At 45.6% G+C, this 18,763-nt stretch overlaps 1 protein-coding gene across 1 annotated transcript in view; it reads left to right on the top strand.

The window, feature by feature from the left end:
• The window catches only part of CNIH3 (cornichon family AMPA receptor auxiliary protein 3), a 92,557-nt gene that overhangs the window by 33,726 nt on the left and 40,068 nt on the right, over positions 1–18,763 (top strand). Inside the window, exons 2-3 of the mRNA XM_047705761.1 lie at positions 14,717–14,785; positions 18,471–18,518. Coding sequence (XP_047561717.1) covers positions 14,717–14,785; positions 18,471–18,518 — 117 coding nt within the window. The remainder of the gene's footprint in view (positions 1–14,716; positions 14,786–18,470; positions 18,519–18,763) is intronic.

Here is an 18,763-nt window from a genome sequence, read left to right as displayed (position 1 = left end):
TAAGTACCCACCAACTTAATATATAGACTGCTATATGCATAAAATGTTACCTAACGGTATCCGCAAATCAAAACTGGTAATAGATGTGCAAAAAATAAAGAGAAAGGAGTCCAAATATATGACTAAAGAAATCCAGCAAACCATGAAAGGAAAGGAACAAACAGGAAAAGAACAGAGAAGAACTACAAAAACAACTAATAAAGCAAGTAGCAAAATGGCAACATGTACATACCTATCAATCAACCTAAACAATTACTTTGAATGTAAATGGACTTAAGCTCCAATCAAAGGACATAGGGTGTCAGAATGGATAGAAAAAATAAGACCTATCTATATGCTGCCTACAAGAGACTCATTTCATATTTAAAGATGAGCAGATTGAAAGTGAAGGGATGAACTTATCATGAAAATGGAAGTGAAAAGAAAGGGTAGCTATACTTATATCAGACAAAATAGACTTTAAAACCAAGACTAAGAAGAGATAAAGAATAATATTACATAATCATAAAGAGAACAAACCAACAAGAAGACATAACAATTGTAAATATTTATACAACCAACATCAGAGCACCCGGATACACAAAACAGGTCATAACAAACATAAAGGAAGCAATCAATAAGAATACAATAACAGTAGGGGATTTTTAACACCACACTTATGTCAATAGATAAATCATCTCTAAACAGAAAATCAACAGGGAACAGTGGCTTTGAATGACTCATTGGACAGATGGATTTAACAGATATATTCAGAACATTCCATCCTAAAACAGCAGGATACACATTGTTTTCAAGTGTGCATGGAACATTCTCCAGAATAGATCACATATTAAACCACAAAACAGGTCTCAATAAATTAAAAAATATTGAAGTCATACCATGCATCTTTTCTGATCACAACTCTATGAAACTAGAAATCAACCACAGAAAGAATTCTGAAAAGAACCCAAAGACTTGGAGGTTAAGTAATTTGCTACTAAACAATGAATTGGTCAACCAAGAAATCAAAGAGGAAATTTAAAAATACATGGAGACAAATGAAAAAGGAAAACACAATGGTCCAGAATCTTTGGGATGTAACGAAAGTGGTCGGAGGAGGGGAGTGTATAGCAATATAAGCACAGGTCAGAGGGCAGGAAAAATCTCAAATAAACAACCTAATCTTACACTTAAAAAGAAAAAGAAGAACAAACAAAACCCCAAACCAGTAGAAGGAAGGAAATAATGCAGATTTGATCAGAAATAAACAAAAAAGAAACTTAAAAAAAACCAACCACACACACACACACACACACATACACACACACACACACAACCAGAACAGATCAATAAAACCAGAAGCTGTTTCTTTGAGAAGATCAACAAAATCAATAAAGCCAGACCCACAAAATAAACGCTCAAATAAACTAAATAAGAAATGAAAGAGGAAAAATAACTGACACCATAGAAGTACAAAAGACTGAAGAGGATATCATGAAAAATTATATGCTAAAAAATTGGATATCCTAGAAGAAATGGATATATTCCTAGAAACATATAACCTCCTAAAACTGAATCAGGAAGAAATCGAACATTTAAACAGCCTGGTTACCAGCAATGAGATTGAATTATTAATCAAAAAACTCCCCCAAAACAAAAGGACTAGGACCGGAGGACTTCCCAGGTGAATTCTACCAAACAATTAAAAAAGAATTATTCTTTAGAATTATCTTTTTATTATCTTATTATCTTATCTATTTAGAATAATTCTTTAGAATTATCTATCCTATTCTTCTCAAACTAATTAAAAAAATCCTATTCTTCTCAAACTAATTAAAAAAAATAGAAATAGTTTCCAAATTCATTCTATGAGGCCAGCATTACTATGACACCAAAAAGATAAAGACACCACACAATAAAGAGAACTACAGGCCAATATCCCTGATGAACACAGGTGCAGAAATCCTCAACAAAATATTAGCAAACCAAATCCAACAATATGTTAAAAAATCATTTATCATGATCAAGGGGGATTTATTCCCACATTCGAGGGTGATTCAACATTCACAAATCAAATAATATGATACATCCCATCCTATCCTTTCAGTAAGAGAAAGGATAAGATCATGCTCCTGGATTGGAAGAACAAATACTGTGAAAATGTCTATGCTACCTAAAGCAATCTACATATTTAATGCAATCCCTATCAAAATCCCATCCATTTTTTTCAAAGAAATGGAACAAATAATCCTAAAATTTATATGGAACCAGAAAAGACCTCAAATAGCCAAAGGAATATTGAAAAAGAAAGCCAAAGTTGGTGACATCACAATTCCAGACTTTAAGTTCTATTACAAAGCTGTCATCATCAAGACAGTATGGTACTGGCACAAAAACAGACACATAGATCAATGGGCAGAATAGAGAGCCCAGAAATAGACCCTCAACTCTATGGTCAACTAATCTTCGACAAAGCAGGAAAGAATGTCCAATGGAAAAAAGACAACCTCTTCAACAAATGGTGTTGGGAAAATTGGACAGCCACATGCAGAAAAATGAAATTGGACCATTTCCTTACACCACACACGAAAATAGACTCAAAATGGATGAAGGACATCAATGTGAGAAAGGAAACCATCAAAATCCTTGAGGAGAACACAGGCAGCAACTTCTTTGACCTCAGCCGCCGCAACTTCTTCCTAGGAACATCGCCAAAGGCAAGGGAAGCAAAAAATGAACTATTAGGATTTCATCAAGATCAAAAGCTTTTGCACAGCAAAGGAAACAGTTAACAAAACCAAAAGACAACTGACAGAATGGGAGAAGATATTTGCAAACGACATATCAGATAAAGGGCTAGTATCCAAAATCTATAGAGCTTAGCAAACTCAACACCCAAAGAACAAATAATCCCATCAAGAAATGGGCAGAGGACATGAACAGACATTTCTGCAAAGAAGACATCCAGATGGCCAACAGACACATGAAAAAGTGCTCCACATCACTTGGCATCAGGAAAATACAAATCAAAACCACAATGATATACCACCTCACACCAGTCAAAATGGCTAAAATTAACAAGTCAGGAAATGACAGATGCTGGTGAGGATTTAGAGAAAGGGGAACCCTCCTACACTGTTGGTGGGAATGCAAGCTGGTGCAACCACTCTGGAAAACAGCATGGAGGTTCCTCAAAAAGTTGAAAATAGAGCTACCCTATGGCCCAGCAATAGCACTACTGGGTATTTACCCTAAAGATACAAACGTAGTGATCCGAAGGGGCACGTGCACCCGAATGTTTATAGCAGCAATGTCCACAATAGCCAAACTATGGAAAGAACCTAGATGTCCATCAACAGATGAATGGATAAAGAAGATGTGGTATATATATATATATGATGGAATACTATGCAGCCATCAAAAGAAATGAAATCTTGCCATTTGCGATGACATGGATGGAACTAAAGGGTATTATGCTTAGCGAAATAAGTCAATCGGAGAAAGACAACTATCCTATGATCTCCCTGATATGAGAAAGTGGAGATGCAACGTGGGGGGTTTGGGGGGTCGGAAAAGAATAAATGAAACAAGATGGGATCGGGAGGGAGACAAACCATCAGAGACTCTTAATCTCACAAAACAAACTGAGGGTTGCTGGGGGGAGGGAGGTCGGGAGAGGGTGTGGGGTTATGGACATTGGGGAGGGTATGTGCTATGGTGAGTGCTGTGAAGTGTGTAAACCTGGCGATTCACAGACCTTTACTCCTGGGGCTAAAAATACATTATATGTTTATAAAAAAATTTAAAAAAATTAATAAAAAAAAGAAAGGATAAGAACCATATGATCATTTCAATAGACATAAAAAAAGCATTTGACAAAGTGCAACAGAGATTCATGATAAAAACCTTCAACAAAGTAGGTTTAGAGGGAACATAACCTCAACATAATAAATGCCATCTATGAAAAACCCACAGCAAACATCATCCTTAATGGGGAAAAACTGAGAGCTTTTTTCCCAAGGTCAGGCACAGGACAAGGATGTCTGCTCTCACCACTTTTATTCAACATAGTATTGGAAGTCCTAGCCACAGCAATCAGGCAAGAGGAATAAAAGTCATCTAAATTGGTAAGGAAGAGGTAAAACTTCCCCTATTTGCAGATGATATGATACTATATATAGGAAACCCTGAACTCCACCAAAAAAACCCTGGTAAATTGGGTAAGGTCATAGGATACAAAATTGATATACAGAAATCTGTTGCATTTCTATACAAATAATGAAGCATCACAAAGAGAAATTAAGAAAATAATCCCATTTACAGTTGCACCAAAGATAGTAAAATACCTAGGAATAAATGTAACCAAGGAGGTGAAAGACCTGTACTCTGAAAACTATGAAACACAGATGAAAGAAATTGAAGATGACACAAATGGAAAGATATTCTGTGCTGATGAACTGGAAAGAGAAATAGTGTTAAAATATCTCTACTACCCAAAGCAATCTACACATTTAATGCAATTCCTATCAAAATACTAACAGCATTTTTCACAGAACTAGAACAAACAATCCTAAAATATGTCTGAAACCACAGAAGACCCCAAGGAACGAAAGCAATCTTGAAAAAGAAAACCAAAGCTGGAGGCATCACAATTATAGATTTCAAGTTATATTACAAAGCTGTAGTAATTAAAATAGTGTGGTACTGGCACCAAAACAGACACATAGATCAGTGGAACAGAATAGTCCCAGAAATAAACTGATGATGATATGGTGAATTAAACTTTGAAAAAGGAGAGAAGAATATCCGTGGGGGGAAAGATGGTCTCTTCAATCAATGGTGTTGGAAAAACTGGACAGCAACATACAAAAGAATAAAACTGGATCAGTTTCTCATACTATATAAAAATAAACTCAGGGCGTCTGGGTGGCTCAGTGGGTTAAATAAGCCTCTGCCTTCAGCTCAGGTCATGATCCCAGGGTCTTGGGATCGAGCCCTGCATCGGGCTCTCTGCTCAGCAGGGAGCCTGCTTCCACCTCTCTCTTTGCCTACCTCTCTGCCTACTTGTGATTTCTCTCTCTGTCAAATAAATAAAAATAAAATCTTTTAAAAAATAAACTCAGCTTCGTTTAAAGACAAATGTGAGACCTAAAACCATAAAAATCCTGGAAGAGAACACAAGCTGTAATCTCTCTGACATTGGCTGTAGCAACATTTTTCTAGATATGTTTCCTGAGGCAAAGGAAGCAAAAGCAAAATAATCTACTGGGACTTCATCAAAATGAAAAACCTCTGCACAGAAAGGAGTCAACAAAACTAAAAGAAAACCTATAGAATGAGAGAAGATATTGCAAATGACATATCTGATAAAGGGTTAGTATCCAAAATACATAAAGAACTTATACAACTCAACACCCCCCAAAAATCCAATTAAAAATGGGCAGAAGACATAAACAGACATTTTTTTTTCCCAAAAAGGACATGCAGATGGCCAACAGACACATGAAAAGATGCTTAACATCACTTACCATCAGGGAAATGCAAATCCACAGGGAGGTACCACCTCACCCCTGTCAGAATGGCTCAAATTAACTACTCAAGAAACACAGATATTGGCAAGGTTGCAGAGAAAGGGAAACCCTTGTGCCCGCTTGGTAGGAATGCAAACTGGCATAGCCATTGTGGAAAACAGTATGGAGAATCTTCAAAAAATTAAAAATAGAACTACCCTAAGATCAGCATTTCCACTAGTGGTTATTTACCCAAAGAATATGAAAATACCAACTGGAAAATGTACACACACCCCGATGTTTATGGCCGCATTATCTACAATAGCCAAGATACGGAAGCAGCCCAAGGGTCCATCCTGACAGATGAATGGATAAAGAAGAGGTGGTGTATAGATAGAATATCTATAGAATAGATAATTAGATAGAATTATCTATAGAATATTATTCGGCCATAAAAAATGAAATTTTGCCACTTGCAATCACATGGATGGAGCTAGAGATTATAATGCTAAGTGCAATAAGTCAGAGAAATATGATCTTACTCATATGTGGAATTTAAGAAACAGAACAAGCAAGGAAACAGAGAGACAAACCAAGAAAGAGACTCTTCACGCTAGAGAACAAACTGGTGGTTACTAGAGGAGAGGTGAGTTGGCGGGGTGTGAAACAGGTGAAGGGGATTAAGACTACATTTAGGATGAACACTGAATAATGTGGAGAATTGTCAAATCACTCTATTGTACACCCGAAACCAATAATACATTGTATGTTAAGTATACTGGATTTGAAAAAAAAAAACTAAGAAAGAAAATAAAAATAAATCAGTGACTTTGAGTAAAAGCAGGTTTTATCCACCATAACGTGGGTGGGCCTCATCTAATCAGCTGAAGGCCAGAATAGAACAAAAGACTGACCTCCCCTGAGCAAGAGGGGGTCTGCAGTGGTGGCTTTCAGACTGGTGCTGCAGCATCAGTTTTCCTGTGTCCCCAGGCTGCTGGTCCACCCTGAAGATCTTTGCTTAGCCTTTGTAAATGCACCAGCCAATTCTCATGGGAATGCTGACTAAAATGGAGATGAGATGGGGGTGAGGTTAGGGCAAGGCCCGCCTCTGCTGGTCTGGAATATTTTTCTTTTCTAAGCTCTTGGCCAGGTAGGATTAAGCAATTTATTTGATGGAGAGTCCTTAGCAAGTAGAGGTGTGCGTGCTAAGCCTGCTGTGTCATGCCTAACAGGGCACCTCATACCGATGGGTGCTTTAGTAAACCATTCTCACTCTCCAGTAGGAAGACGTGAATCTGTGTGGCCTGATGGTAAAAGCACGGGGAAGAGAAATGGAGACACTGAGTGCAGGTTTAAGCCCTCCCCCTTCTGGTGCACCCTTTCTAGAAAAGGAGGTGGGCAGTAGGTCAAGTGTCAGAGACATTTTTTCACAGGCTGCATGATGCCAGGAGCCGAGCCAGGACCAAGGAAGCAGCTGGTATCCACGAGTGTGGAGCCAAAGCCTCTTTCTTCCTAGGGGCTGAGACATGTTGTAGCAAATCCTTAGAGCAGCTTAGGAGCGGTGATCAGGGACGCTGGGACTCACAGCTGCACCAGTGTGACACGTAGAACCAGGACGAGACATTAAACCACGTGCATGTCCCAAGCAGTCAAGTTGTTCCCATCCATCACTCCTCTCCTGTCCCATGGAGCTCCTGACCCTCACAGAGCCTTGGGCTGTGGTTTGTAGGAATTGCTGTGTTTGGGACAAAACATGATGAGGACACAAAAACCTGATTTTGGGGGCACCTGAGGGGCTCAGTCTGTTAAGTGTCCAACTCTTGATCTCTGCTCAGGTCTTGATCTCGGGGATCTTGAGTTCAAGCCCCACACTTGGCTCTAGTGGGGAGCCTGCTTAAAAAAACAAAACATACACTGGACTTACTCTAAATCACAAGTACATTCTGAGTGTGGCTTGGGGCACGTGTAAATCCCGCCTCCTTGGGGAAGTACTTTTTTGGGTTAGCAATACTTCTTTCACACCAACATTTACTGTGCAACCAAAGCCATTTACAAGATGGTTCTTGTAAAAATCAGCAATACTAAGTACAACAATCTTTATTTTAGAGATGAGCTCATCCAAATAATGTAGGGGGGCTTAAAGGGCCAAAAAGGAAGAAAACATATTGCTGTGGGCCATGAGAATGAAAATAAATGCATTTCAACATTGAATAAGGTTTGATAGGTAAATAAAGAAAGTCACTTTTTTATTTAAAAAAAAATGACGTCACAGCAGAACTTTCAGGCGTTGTGCAAGTGGAGTGCCTTCACAGGCTCCCACTGCCTTGGTGGCTTTAAATGCCTGGTTCTGGAAGCTGGAAGTCTGGAGTCAAGGTGACGGTGGGGCGTCAAGGAGGGAAGAGCTCTCCTTCATCTTCCTGGCTGGTGGTGGTCCCCGACAAGCCATGCTGCCCCTTGGTTTGGAGTTGCAACACTGCAATGTCGTGTCCTTTTCTCTTTTAAGGACGCCGTCCCTGGCTTTAGGGTCTGTAATCAGGTATGACCTCATTCTAACTGATGTATCTGGAGACTCTGCTTCCAGATAAGGCCAGGTCTGAGGACAAGACTTTGGGTGGGGGTCATCATCTAGCTCACAGCAGGGAGAAATCAAGAGAGGAGCTTGGCCCAGGTGGCCTTACTGTCTGTGGAAGTCTGAGCACAGACCCGGCAGCTGGATGGGGCAGTAGGCAGAAATTCTGGGAGTCCCAGCCATGTGCCCTCTTCCATTAGAAAACTGTGGCCTGCTTTCCCCAACATCCTGTTGATATCTGGGGTAGGGAAGCCAAATTCATCTGTGGCTTCCTGAGTTTGATGAGCCAAGATGCATGGTCTTTTCTCACTGCCTCCTCTGAGCACTGACTTTTCACTGGGTCTGAAAATCACCAGCCCAACAGCACCTCCCGGGTGGGTGTGGTTGGCGCTGGGTTCACAAGCACTGACCTGTCACCGATGGCCCCTCGGTCACATCCAGACCGCTCCCTGGGTCAGGTTGAGAGGCCACAAGCAGCAGACATGCTCCATTCCACAAGCCACCCAGAGGCCACAGTGTCCGGGGATGAGGGGGCGGCTCGGCGCCCCCAGGGGGCCTACCTCACGGAGCATGGCTACAGGAGCCCCTCGCGGTGGGATTCTGGGCCCATCCCTGCTCTTGACCTCACCACCTGTTGTGTCTCCATCCAGTGGGCTGTGGCTGCTGTGACCCTTCTGCCTCTCCCTGCTGTAGACCTTGATTCCCTTCTTGGGGCCTCTGTGGCCTTACTTCCTTCTGGAAGCTTCCATGTCCACCTCCTGGTCATTCAGGTCTCTCAGATGATACGAACCCTCCCCGGAGTCCTCCCTGATGCACCTCAGTTCTGTTTTTTCCTATCACCCCCTCCCCCGTCCCCATGATAAACCCTGTGACGACAGGGTCTTGGCTCGCTCACTGCTGTGTTCTGAGGCTAAGAACAGGGCTGGGCATGTTCAGGAAGTCAGCACCTCCTTCCTAGCCTGTCGACCAAGGAGAAACAGTACATGGGGTTGGGTGGAGCACAGCTGATTCTGGATCCCAGGACGGGCTCCAGGGGTAGGGGGCGCTGCTCACTCACCGTGCCGGGACTCGAGGGGAGCATGCCTCTCCAGGGTGCTCAGGGCATGAGCGGATGGAACACTGCAGTGAGATAACGTGACACAGACCCACGGTCCCGAGGGCTCACCCACGTAAGAGCTTTCGGAAGCCAGAGGGCACTGTGGAGTGGAGGCAGGGGAGAGAATGTTCCAGAGAAGAGGCTTCTCCTAATGTTGAGCTCTCAGTGGGGCAGCCCTGGGGACTCATTAGCTCCTGCAGGTTGAGATTTCAGCCATTTTCTTACTCTTCCAGGGAGGCTTTGCTGCAGTCCAGCACGGTTATTTTTAGCACATAACTGTTTCAGTCGAGCACGGTAATTTTTAATCGCCTGGTTATCCATGCCATGGGCCTGAAGAAGGAAGGCTCCTTGAGATGCTTCTGGAGTATTTCTGTGTTTCCCCACCTCTTGAGGTGGGTCCCTGCTGCTCCTGCCTGACACTTGGGGCTGATTTGCTGCTGGGAAGGGGTGTCTCTAGCCCAGGGGAGGCCCCTCATGGGGGCTCTGGTGGACAGTGAATCATTGCTCTGTGACCTTGTGGAGGCTAGGGCTGGGGGCCGCTGGACCTTGGCGCCCAGTGTTGGCATAGACAGGGCTCGGTGTTCACAGAAATAGCCTCACACCACGTGCTTCCTCTGCTTGTGACCCCCTTTCTTCCTGACTTGGCTGCAGACTCCCCCGGCCTGCCTCGGCTTCTCCTGATCCTCCAGCTCGGCACACGTCCAGGTCCTGGCATCTGACCTCCTGTCTCCCTCTTGTCTCCGGCAAATCTCTGATTTCCACCCCAGGCCTTGCTTCTGCCCTGTCTGCCCGGCCCAGCCCAGTGAGGCCCCAGGCAGCCTGGGTCTCCAGAGTCCCTGGTCCTCGGCCGGTGGGAGAACCGCTCTTCTAGCTTTGTCCCTGCTCATCGGTGGCTGTCCTTTCCAGCCTTTGTCTGTGCTCATTGGAGCCTCTGTCTCAAGTTTGGTGAGAAAACAAGGAGAGGAGATGGCCTACGAGAGAAATTGAAACAGCCAGGGGGGCCCCTGAGTTCGAGTGCAGCCTGTAAACGTGACAGTTTTGATGAAATGGGCCAGTTCCTGCAAACTCTCAGAGCTCGAGTTGACCCAAATAGTCCTACATCTATTACAGAAATTGAAGTTGTATCTTAATAAACCTTCCCATATAGAGGGGCATCCGGGTGGCTCAGTCGGTTAAGCGTCCAACTCTTGATTTCGGCTCAGGTCATGATCTCATGGTTGTGAGATGGAGCTTGGCGTCGGGCTCCATGCTCAGTGGGGCATGGGCTTGAGACTCTCGCCCCCTCTCTCTCCGCCCCTCTCCCATCTTGTGCACACAGTCTTTCTCTCTAAATAAATCTTTAAAAAATCATAACCTTCCCATAAATAAAATGCTATTTAGGAAAAAACCAGAAATATCTGTATAGCCTTAGGAGTTCTTAGATCCAACACCAGAAGTTTGATCAGTAAAAGAGAAAGAGATACATTGGATAAACCGAGAAGTGGTAAGAAGACATTTGCTCTGAGAAACATGCTACTAAGAATGGACAGACAGTCCACACAGCAGAAGAAAATATTGCCAAATCATATATCTGACAAAGGACTTGCATCCAGAATATATAAAGAGCTCTCAAAAATCATCAATAAGAAAAGAGCTTAAAAACAAAAAGATGGGGAAATGATCTAAGCACATGCTTCACCAAAGAAAGCATACAGGTGATTAAGGGGTGATTAAGCCCATGAAAAGATGCTCAACATCTTTGATTAGTCATTGGAGAAATGCAAATTAAAACAAAATGGGACACCTTACACAACCATGGAAATGGCTGAAGTAGAAGACATCCAAGCTGACACAGGGCTGGCAAGGATGCCAAGCTTCTCACTCATTGCTGGGGGGCGGTGCGCTGAGGTGGTACAGCCTCTTGGGAAAGCAGTTTCTCAGCTCCTTAGGAAGTTAAACACAGAGCATGCACAGGGCCATGCCCACCGCACCACCTGTGTCTCCCAGGCTCAGACCCTGCTCAGGAGGTGGGGGCTGGGAGACCATGAATGAGTGCTAAGAAGAGGGTGACCTAACTCTCACCTGTTCTGGAAGCTTTCTTTTCCTTTCCTTTCTTTTCTCTTCTCTTCTTTCTTCCTTTAAGATTCTATGTATTTACTTATAGAGAGAGAGTTGGGGGGGAGGGGCAGAGGGAGAGGGAGAATCTCTTGCAGACTTTGCACTGAGTTTGGAGCCTGATGCTGGGTTCGATCTCACGACCCTGAGATCAGGACCTAAGCTGAAATCAAGAGTTGGACGCTTAACTGACTGAGCCCCTCCAGGAGCCCCTGGAAGTTTGCTTTCATTCCACAGACACAGTTGCTTATTCTGGATGTCCTTGGGATCCCGCTTCCTCCCCTCCATGTGTCTTGGGAGGCAGAGCCTTGTAAAGCTAACTGCCCCGAGGTCAGCGTCAAGAGAGGCCTTGGTGTGAATCCTGGGGCCAGAGCAGTGATCTTGGGCGAGGACTGTAACTACTTTTGGTTTCAGCTTCTTGGCCTCTAAGACAGGGACAATAATAGTACCTACTTCACTGGGTGGCCGAAGGTAAAACAATCAGAAGCGTGCACTTGAAGCCTAGGGCCCTGGTGTGGCGAGCATGTAATAAACAAACAAGTTGTCAGGTGAGCGATGCATGGATTTGTGAGTGGTTCTGGGAGGCGGGGATGCTGAAGCCTCTGTCCTCCTTGTGCCCAGTGCCAGCACTGGCCCAGGAAACACTGCCGAGTGCCTGCTGTGTCATAGAGCTCTGGGGCTGAAGTCATACTCAGAGCTTACTCCTTTCTTCACTCCTTCCTCCGGGCCTGGCCCTGGCTCTCAGACGCACTCAGCAGCTCCGAGTCCCCAGGGTCCCTCCCCATCCTTCACGCACCTTCACTCCAGACTCCCCTCCTAGCCCCTGCACTGGGTTGGGGCGGGATGGGACTGGACAGTCACAGCCACAGCTCAGGGTCTGACTCATTTCCTCCTGGGCTCTCTGCCTCTTTGGGCTGGTATGTGGAACACCAATGGTTATGGGGTTCTAAAGCCATCCGGGGACTGACTTTAGGTTTCTGGATCAAAATATGGTGAATTGTCTGTGTAATTGGATAAATAAAAGGCTGAAGGGTTGCTGATGCCAACCTCATGGGAGCAAGGAAGGGCGAACTTCGGGCTCTGCCCTGGTCTCTGATCAGTTCGCACCTGTGTCAGGGTGAATGTGGATGTGCATATAGAGGACATTAGGTTCATTAGGATTTGTGCTTGGGAGATAGATCATATCTCAGCAGACTGGACTGATGGACCAAACCAAAGAGGGAGGAAGAGGGATAAAGAGTGATAAAGTTCGGTTCTTGCTCTTAGGCCTTCAAATCCAACAATATGCATACAGAACAATGTGAATTATTAAACTGAGTTTAATGAGCCCATGAGAAAGATCTGGGGCTTTTAGGCAGTGCAAGGTCAGAATGAAGCCAGGGCTGTGATATAGAAACAAAAAAGCTAATGCTATCAGGCTGCATTAACAGAGACATAGGTTACAGAACAGAGGAGGTGATATGTTTGCTCTTGGTGCTAAGCTGACCTCATCTTGAATGTGGCACTTATTTTTGACAGTCACATTTTAGTATGGACATTTCCAACCCCTAACGCCAGCAGAGGGCAACCAGGATGATGAGACAGCTTAGTGCCAGTTTATAGAAAGTTTGGAGAGAGTTAACTTAAAGAACAAAGATTTGCCAGGTTCAGGATAGCCGACAACACTTAAGGGGATTCCTTGTGCTACAGCGATTTGACTTATCCTATATGTCTCCAAAGCAGAGTTATATAACAGAACTTCCTGTGATGATGGAAATATTTTGTGTCTGTACCATTTAGTAGCTACCAAACAGATGTGGTTTTTGAGCAAATAAAATGTGGAAGCTGAATTTTTTAATTGACCTAGCTAAAATTAAAATTTAAATGGCTTAATGTGGCTACCTTCTTGGATGGTAAGGCTATTGAGGGAAAATAAAAGAGTAGACCATGAGTTGACAAGTTTTTTTCTGCAAAGGGCAAGAAAGTAACTATTTTGGGCTTTGTTGAACATATAGTGTCTGTTGCAACAACTGGACTGTCCCATTGTAGTGGGAAAATACACACAGCGTAGCAAAGAATGAATGCATCTGTGTTTAGTGAAACTTTATTTATGGCAACTGAAATTTGAATATAACTTTTACATGTCACGAAATATTCTTCTTTTGATTTTTTTCAACGACTTGACAGGCATAAAGACCATTCTTAGCTCCCAGGTTGGACAAAAATGGGTGTCGGGCTGGATTTGGCTTTGTAGTTTGCTGACTCAGGCTTAGGATGTGGGCGGGATCTTCAGGGAGTCCTATGTAAGTGCGAGAAAGGGAGACAGTATTAATTAGAGGGAGCCAGGAACGGCCTGAGCCCCCTCAGTGAGAGGTGTGTTCTTGTCACTAACTGTTCAAGGACTAGGGGTAAGGCAGAAATACATCTACTTACTACAGGTTATACTAGAATTTCCCCCGAATTCTGGAGGAGTTTTGAAATCAGGATGACATGTGATTGCTTTAAAATTACACCTGCTTTGTGCTGGGAACTAGGTTGTTTCCTCCACTGAGTACTTACTCTGAGCCCTGTGTTGGGAGACGAGAGACACCTGTCCTCCATGCCGGTGCTCTCTGGCGAGCTGTGAGTCCAGAATGAAGCGGAGGACCCACATCCAGTGACCGGTCTGTGAAGATGGGACTGCTCAGGGCTGATTGTCCAGCCCGTGGACTGCTGGAGGTCGGGTTCTCTCTGTTGACATCGACCTTGCTTTCTTGCCTTTTTTTTTCTCCAACTCTGTCTTGCCTTCTGTCCGTCTCACTTCCAGTCAGCATCTCTGCCAAAATAAACACAAATAGAAAATAAACAGCTTCTTCATGCAAGGAGAGAAGTGGAAAGCGCCAGCTTGAAGTTTGAATTTCTTGTGCCTTTATCCATACCTGCACCTGCCGTCACCGTAATGGAGTTTGCTCCATGTCTTTGTAAAGCACGGGAAGCCTGTGAAGCCTTGGGGCCTTCACAACCATTGAGATAAATACCTTTAGCTTGCAACATTGTGTAAGTTTAAGTATGCAATGTATCGATTTGATACAGGAATGTTGTGGAAAGGTTCCCCTTGTAGGATTAGCTACCCTCTGTCCCCACACATAGTTATCACTTAAGAGCTCCTCTCTTGGTCAGTTTAAGGTTTAGAGTACAGTGTTGTGTGTGTGCGCTAGACTGCGTTAGGTCTGTAGGACTTCCTTGTCTCCTCATGGCAGGCGCGTGCCCTTGAACAGTATCTTGACCTTTCCCTACTTCGGGGAGTTTGAAGCATATGAAGAAAACCCAGGAGGACCATCAGCCCCAGGTATCCATCACCAGCTTTGACGGCAACCACCTCCTGGCCATTCTTAGGTCACGGGTACCTTCTTCCTGCCTCCTATATCATTTTGAAGCAAATCTACAGGGAGAGGTGGTGCACTGATTCACCTTTGCACTAACTTCTTGGTTCTGCACATTCCATTTCAGATCATTGCCTTCGATGAGTTAAGGACGGATTTTAAGAGCCCCATAGACCAGTGTAACCCCGTTCACGCAGTAAGTAGCGGGTGTCAGCGGGGTGCAGGGTGGTGTCCAGGTGGGTTGCCAGGGTCCATGGAGGAGGGATGTTCTGATGGGGGGAGTGGGTAAAGTGCCTCCACTCCTGACTCAGGGCCGTTGGGGCCCCTCTCATTCCTGAGGTCCACCAGGTCCCAACATAGCATCTTACAAAGTGAAATATTTTGATCCCAGGAAGCCAGGTGTGAAAGGTCTGCTGTGCTCTGACGGTCGAGTCTTCAAGGCCTCGTGCTGGTGTTTCTGGTTATTCATCTTGAATAAGGAGAAAGGCTCCATGTCGGCCAGCCTGCTGGCAGGGTATGGGACCCTTAGCAGCTCTCTGCCCACTGCGCTTGGCCTGGTCTCTCAGAGGGAGACACACAGAGTGGGTGGATGTACAGAGACCCTGGGCCCATGTCCATATCCACTGCTCCTCTCGAGAGGCTCTGTGATCCTGAGGTCAGCTTGCCTCCCACTGTGGAATCTGATGCTCTCTGGTCCTTGGCCCCAAGCTCAGCATGCGCCGATCTGACCATTCCATCTGGCTGCTGTCCCCGTGTGCCCTGGAGTGCACGGGGAAAGCAGCCTTGGCAGGAACAGGAGGAGGACCCTACTTCCAATGAATGGGCCAGGGACTGGAGGTCTGCCTGTCCCCAGAGCCCATGTTCTTGCCACCTGCCTCCTCAATGTTGTCTCTTTCAAACATTTGATTTTCTAATGCCTGATTTTATAATCCTTGGGCATCAGATTCTTTAGTTCTGTGAAATAGAGCCAAAGCCTTTCAAAGTTGACGGTGTGAAGCTGAAATTTGTGGCAAGTTTCAAGAATCTCTAAGATGCACTTGAAAACTTCTTAGGCTTCGTGACATGTACTTGGCATTAAAATCCATTTTGTTTCCATCTGCCGGTCTCCCCATCACCCACCTGTGATGACTTGGTAGGGTAACCCCCTCCCCTGGTCTCATTTCTTCCTGGATGTTTAGTGTTTGGCACCAGTGTCACACACCTGGCCCGTTGGTCCCCACCAGGTGTCCCGAGCTGCTTTAGTCTGAGGGAGCCTGCTTTCCCTCCTCCTAGACAGGCGGGTTCAGAGGAGCTCACCAAATACACCCAGGGCTTTCTTGAATGAGCCCAGGCACACACTAGCACAGACACGTGTCGTCTGCTCCATTCTGTCCTGCCAATTCAGCCCAGGCGATCGGCGAAACCAGAGATGGCTTTGTGGAGCCTCGTCCCTCCGGCCATGGCAAGTTCTGTCGTTCTGACGGAGTGGAGAATATAGGACTGACATGCATGCCTCTGGGGAAGGTCACTGCGGGAACGAAGCCTGCACACAGTAGGCGCTCGGCCTGCACACAGTTTGTGCTCACAGTAGGGAGAATGCGCTGTAGCACGAAGGCTGGGTCTCAGCTCTTCACTCTTATCATGAAAGCCACACTTCTAACTGGGTAATGACCTAATCAAGGAGCTTGGACCCTGCCAGCCATGGATAGACTGAAGTCTCCCTGGGAAAGGACTCTTCTCCAAGATCTCTAAAAAAATCCGTTAAAACCCTCCATGGAAGAGTAGCAGACTTATTTTCTTGGTTCTTACGATTTTATCCCCAGCAGGAAGTTAAGTACTTTGGATGCCTCATTAATTCATGTGCAAGGTCTTTTGGGCTCCGTAGAGCCCCCGAATCTGCGTCTCCGTCTCAGGTGGCTTGGAGAAGCTACCACACCGGTTGGTGACCCTGCTTTAGGACTTAGCTTACAAACAGTTGCTCTACAAGTGAGCCCCAGGCCCACCGGCTCTCTGGGTCGGAGACCCTCTAGAGCTCCAAATCTTGTGGGGCCGTTGGGGTGGACCCCCTTCCAGGAGTTGAAAGGAAGGAGGAGGGCCTTGTTTTACTCCTAGCTTCTCATTCAGCCCTTCCCCTACCTTTACCAGCGGACCCTTTAGTATCCCTGTCAAGTAAGGAGAGTCACCAGACGACTAGCCTGTGGGGAAAGAGTTAATGCATTCCCTATCCATGCCTGGCCCCTCACACCTTTCCCCTTACTCTCCATGTAGGCGGCCTCAATGCCCAGTGGTGTGTGGGGTTTGCATGTGCACATGTGTGTGGACACACATGGGGTTTGTTGCAGAGGACATGGTCTGTCTTCCTAGCCATGGGGACACTAATTTGTCCTGATGTGGGCTCTTTCCTCAGGGCTTAACAGATGCACAGGAATCACAGTATGATTCAATTAGGGAAGCTCAAGTGGCCCAGCCACCTGTCTTCTTCAGATCCGTGAGCAAGTTCATTAGCATCACGTCCATGGTCACCAAATTGCCTTGTAATGAAGCATTGGCAGACGCCGCAGCTGTGCTCAGAGGGGCTTTGGAAAACAAGAAAGTCACTGCGGGAAGGGGGCAGAGGCATGCCGTGGTGTGTGTGACGTGACCATCACCTCCCGCCTGGCTGAGGGCTCCTGTTCTCAGCCCTGAGCCAGGCTCTGAGGATGGACTTCTATGTCTCGAAACCTCTTAGCCTGGGGGCACTGTTGATGTCTAATTTAGTGGGATGATTCCTTCCTCTAAATGCCCTCACTTTAGAAAAATAGACTCAATGGCAGAGAACTTCCCTTACCTTAGACTCTAATCTGTGCTCTGGAGAAAGTGGGCAGTCTTCCCAGGAGGGCTGACTCAGCCTCGAGGGCGTCCCAAGGTCTTTGTTGTCTTCTAACTGGCAGTTTGTACCTTTGACCCTCTCCATCCAGTTCTCTCTCCCCTGCTCCCTGTCTCTCATAACCACACACCTGATCTCCTTTTCCGTGAGTTTGCTTTGTTGTTGTTTTGTTTTTAGATTCCATGTAGTAGCGAGATCATAGGGTACTCGTCTTTTTCGGGCTTATTTCGCTGAGTGAACCCTCAGGGTCCACTTAGCAATGGCAGGATTACCTTCTTTTTATGGCTGAGTAATATTCTTGTGTGCGTACCGTGAGTGTGAGAGTCTACTGTAATGTAGTATGCTATGGTGTGTATTTATGTATACATACACAACATTTTCCTTGCCCATTCGTGCATCCAGGGACGCTCAGGCCATTATAAATGTTGCTGCCACGAACACAGAGGTACAGATACCTTTTCCAGACAGTGACCTCATCTCCTCCAGGGAGACATCTGGAAGTAGAATTGCTGGATGATACAGTAGTTCTGTTTTTTAACTCTCTGAGGAACCTCCCGAATGTTTTCGTAGCGGCCACCCCAATTTCCATTCCCAGCAATAGCACATGAGGGTCCCCTGTCTTCCACATCCTCAGCGGCACCTGTTGTCTCTTGTCTTGTGGGTAACAGCCATTCTGACAAGCGTGAAGTGACCACTCACTGCGGTTTTGATCTGCATTTCCCTGATCGTCAGTGACCACCACCTTTTCATGTACCTGCGGCTAGCTGTATGTCTTCTTTGGAAAAATACCTGTTCAGATCCTCTGCACATTTTCATTTGGATTATTTGTGTTTTTGTTGTTGTTGTTGTTGTTGTTTGTTGGTTTTGCTATTGAGTGCTATGAGCAAAAGCTCTGGTTAGGAGCTGCTGGGTGGGAGCCTGCAGGCCTCAGGGGGGTTCTGCCTCCTCTCCCAGGGGGCTGACTGTGGGGGCTGCTCACGTTCCTTCAGCAGAGCATCTAACCTCCCCTCTTCTTCTTTCCTGTGCACCCCGATAGAGGGAACGTCTGAGGAACATCGAGCGCATCTGCTTCCTCCTGAGAAAGGTCAGTGCGGGAGCTCCACGCCTGGGGATGGATGGTCCCATGGGCGTGGCTGGTCACCCAGTGGAAGGGGCAAGTGAGCCTCAGTGCCTGCTCCGGCGCTGTCTCCCCAAAAAGGCAAATGGCAGGGGAGGGGGTGGGGGGAGCAAGGGAGCCTTATGTTGGTTGGAAACCTCCAGAGATAAAAGGAGCTCATTAGAAGGGTGGCCATCAATCAAAGTGACAGGCAGTGCTGGATATTTGCAGGT

Source organism: Lutra lutra, chromosome 15 (assembly GCF_902655055.1).
Source record: "Lutra lutra chromosome 15, mLutLut1.2, whole genome shotgun sequence".
In the NCBI taxonomy this organism is placed as follows: Eukaryota; Metazoa; Chordata; class Mammalia; order Carnivora; family Mustelidae; genus Lutra; species Lutra lutra.
The sequence above is the reverse complement of the archived record's forward strand: the minus strand, read 5'-3'. Positions and strand labels throughout refer to the sequence as shown.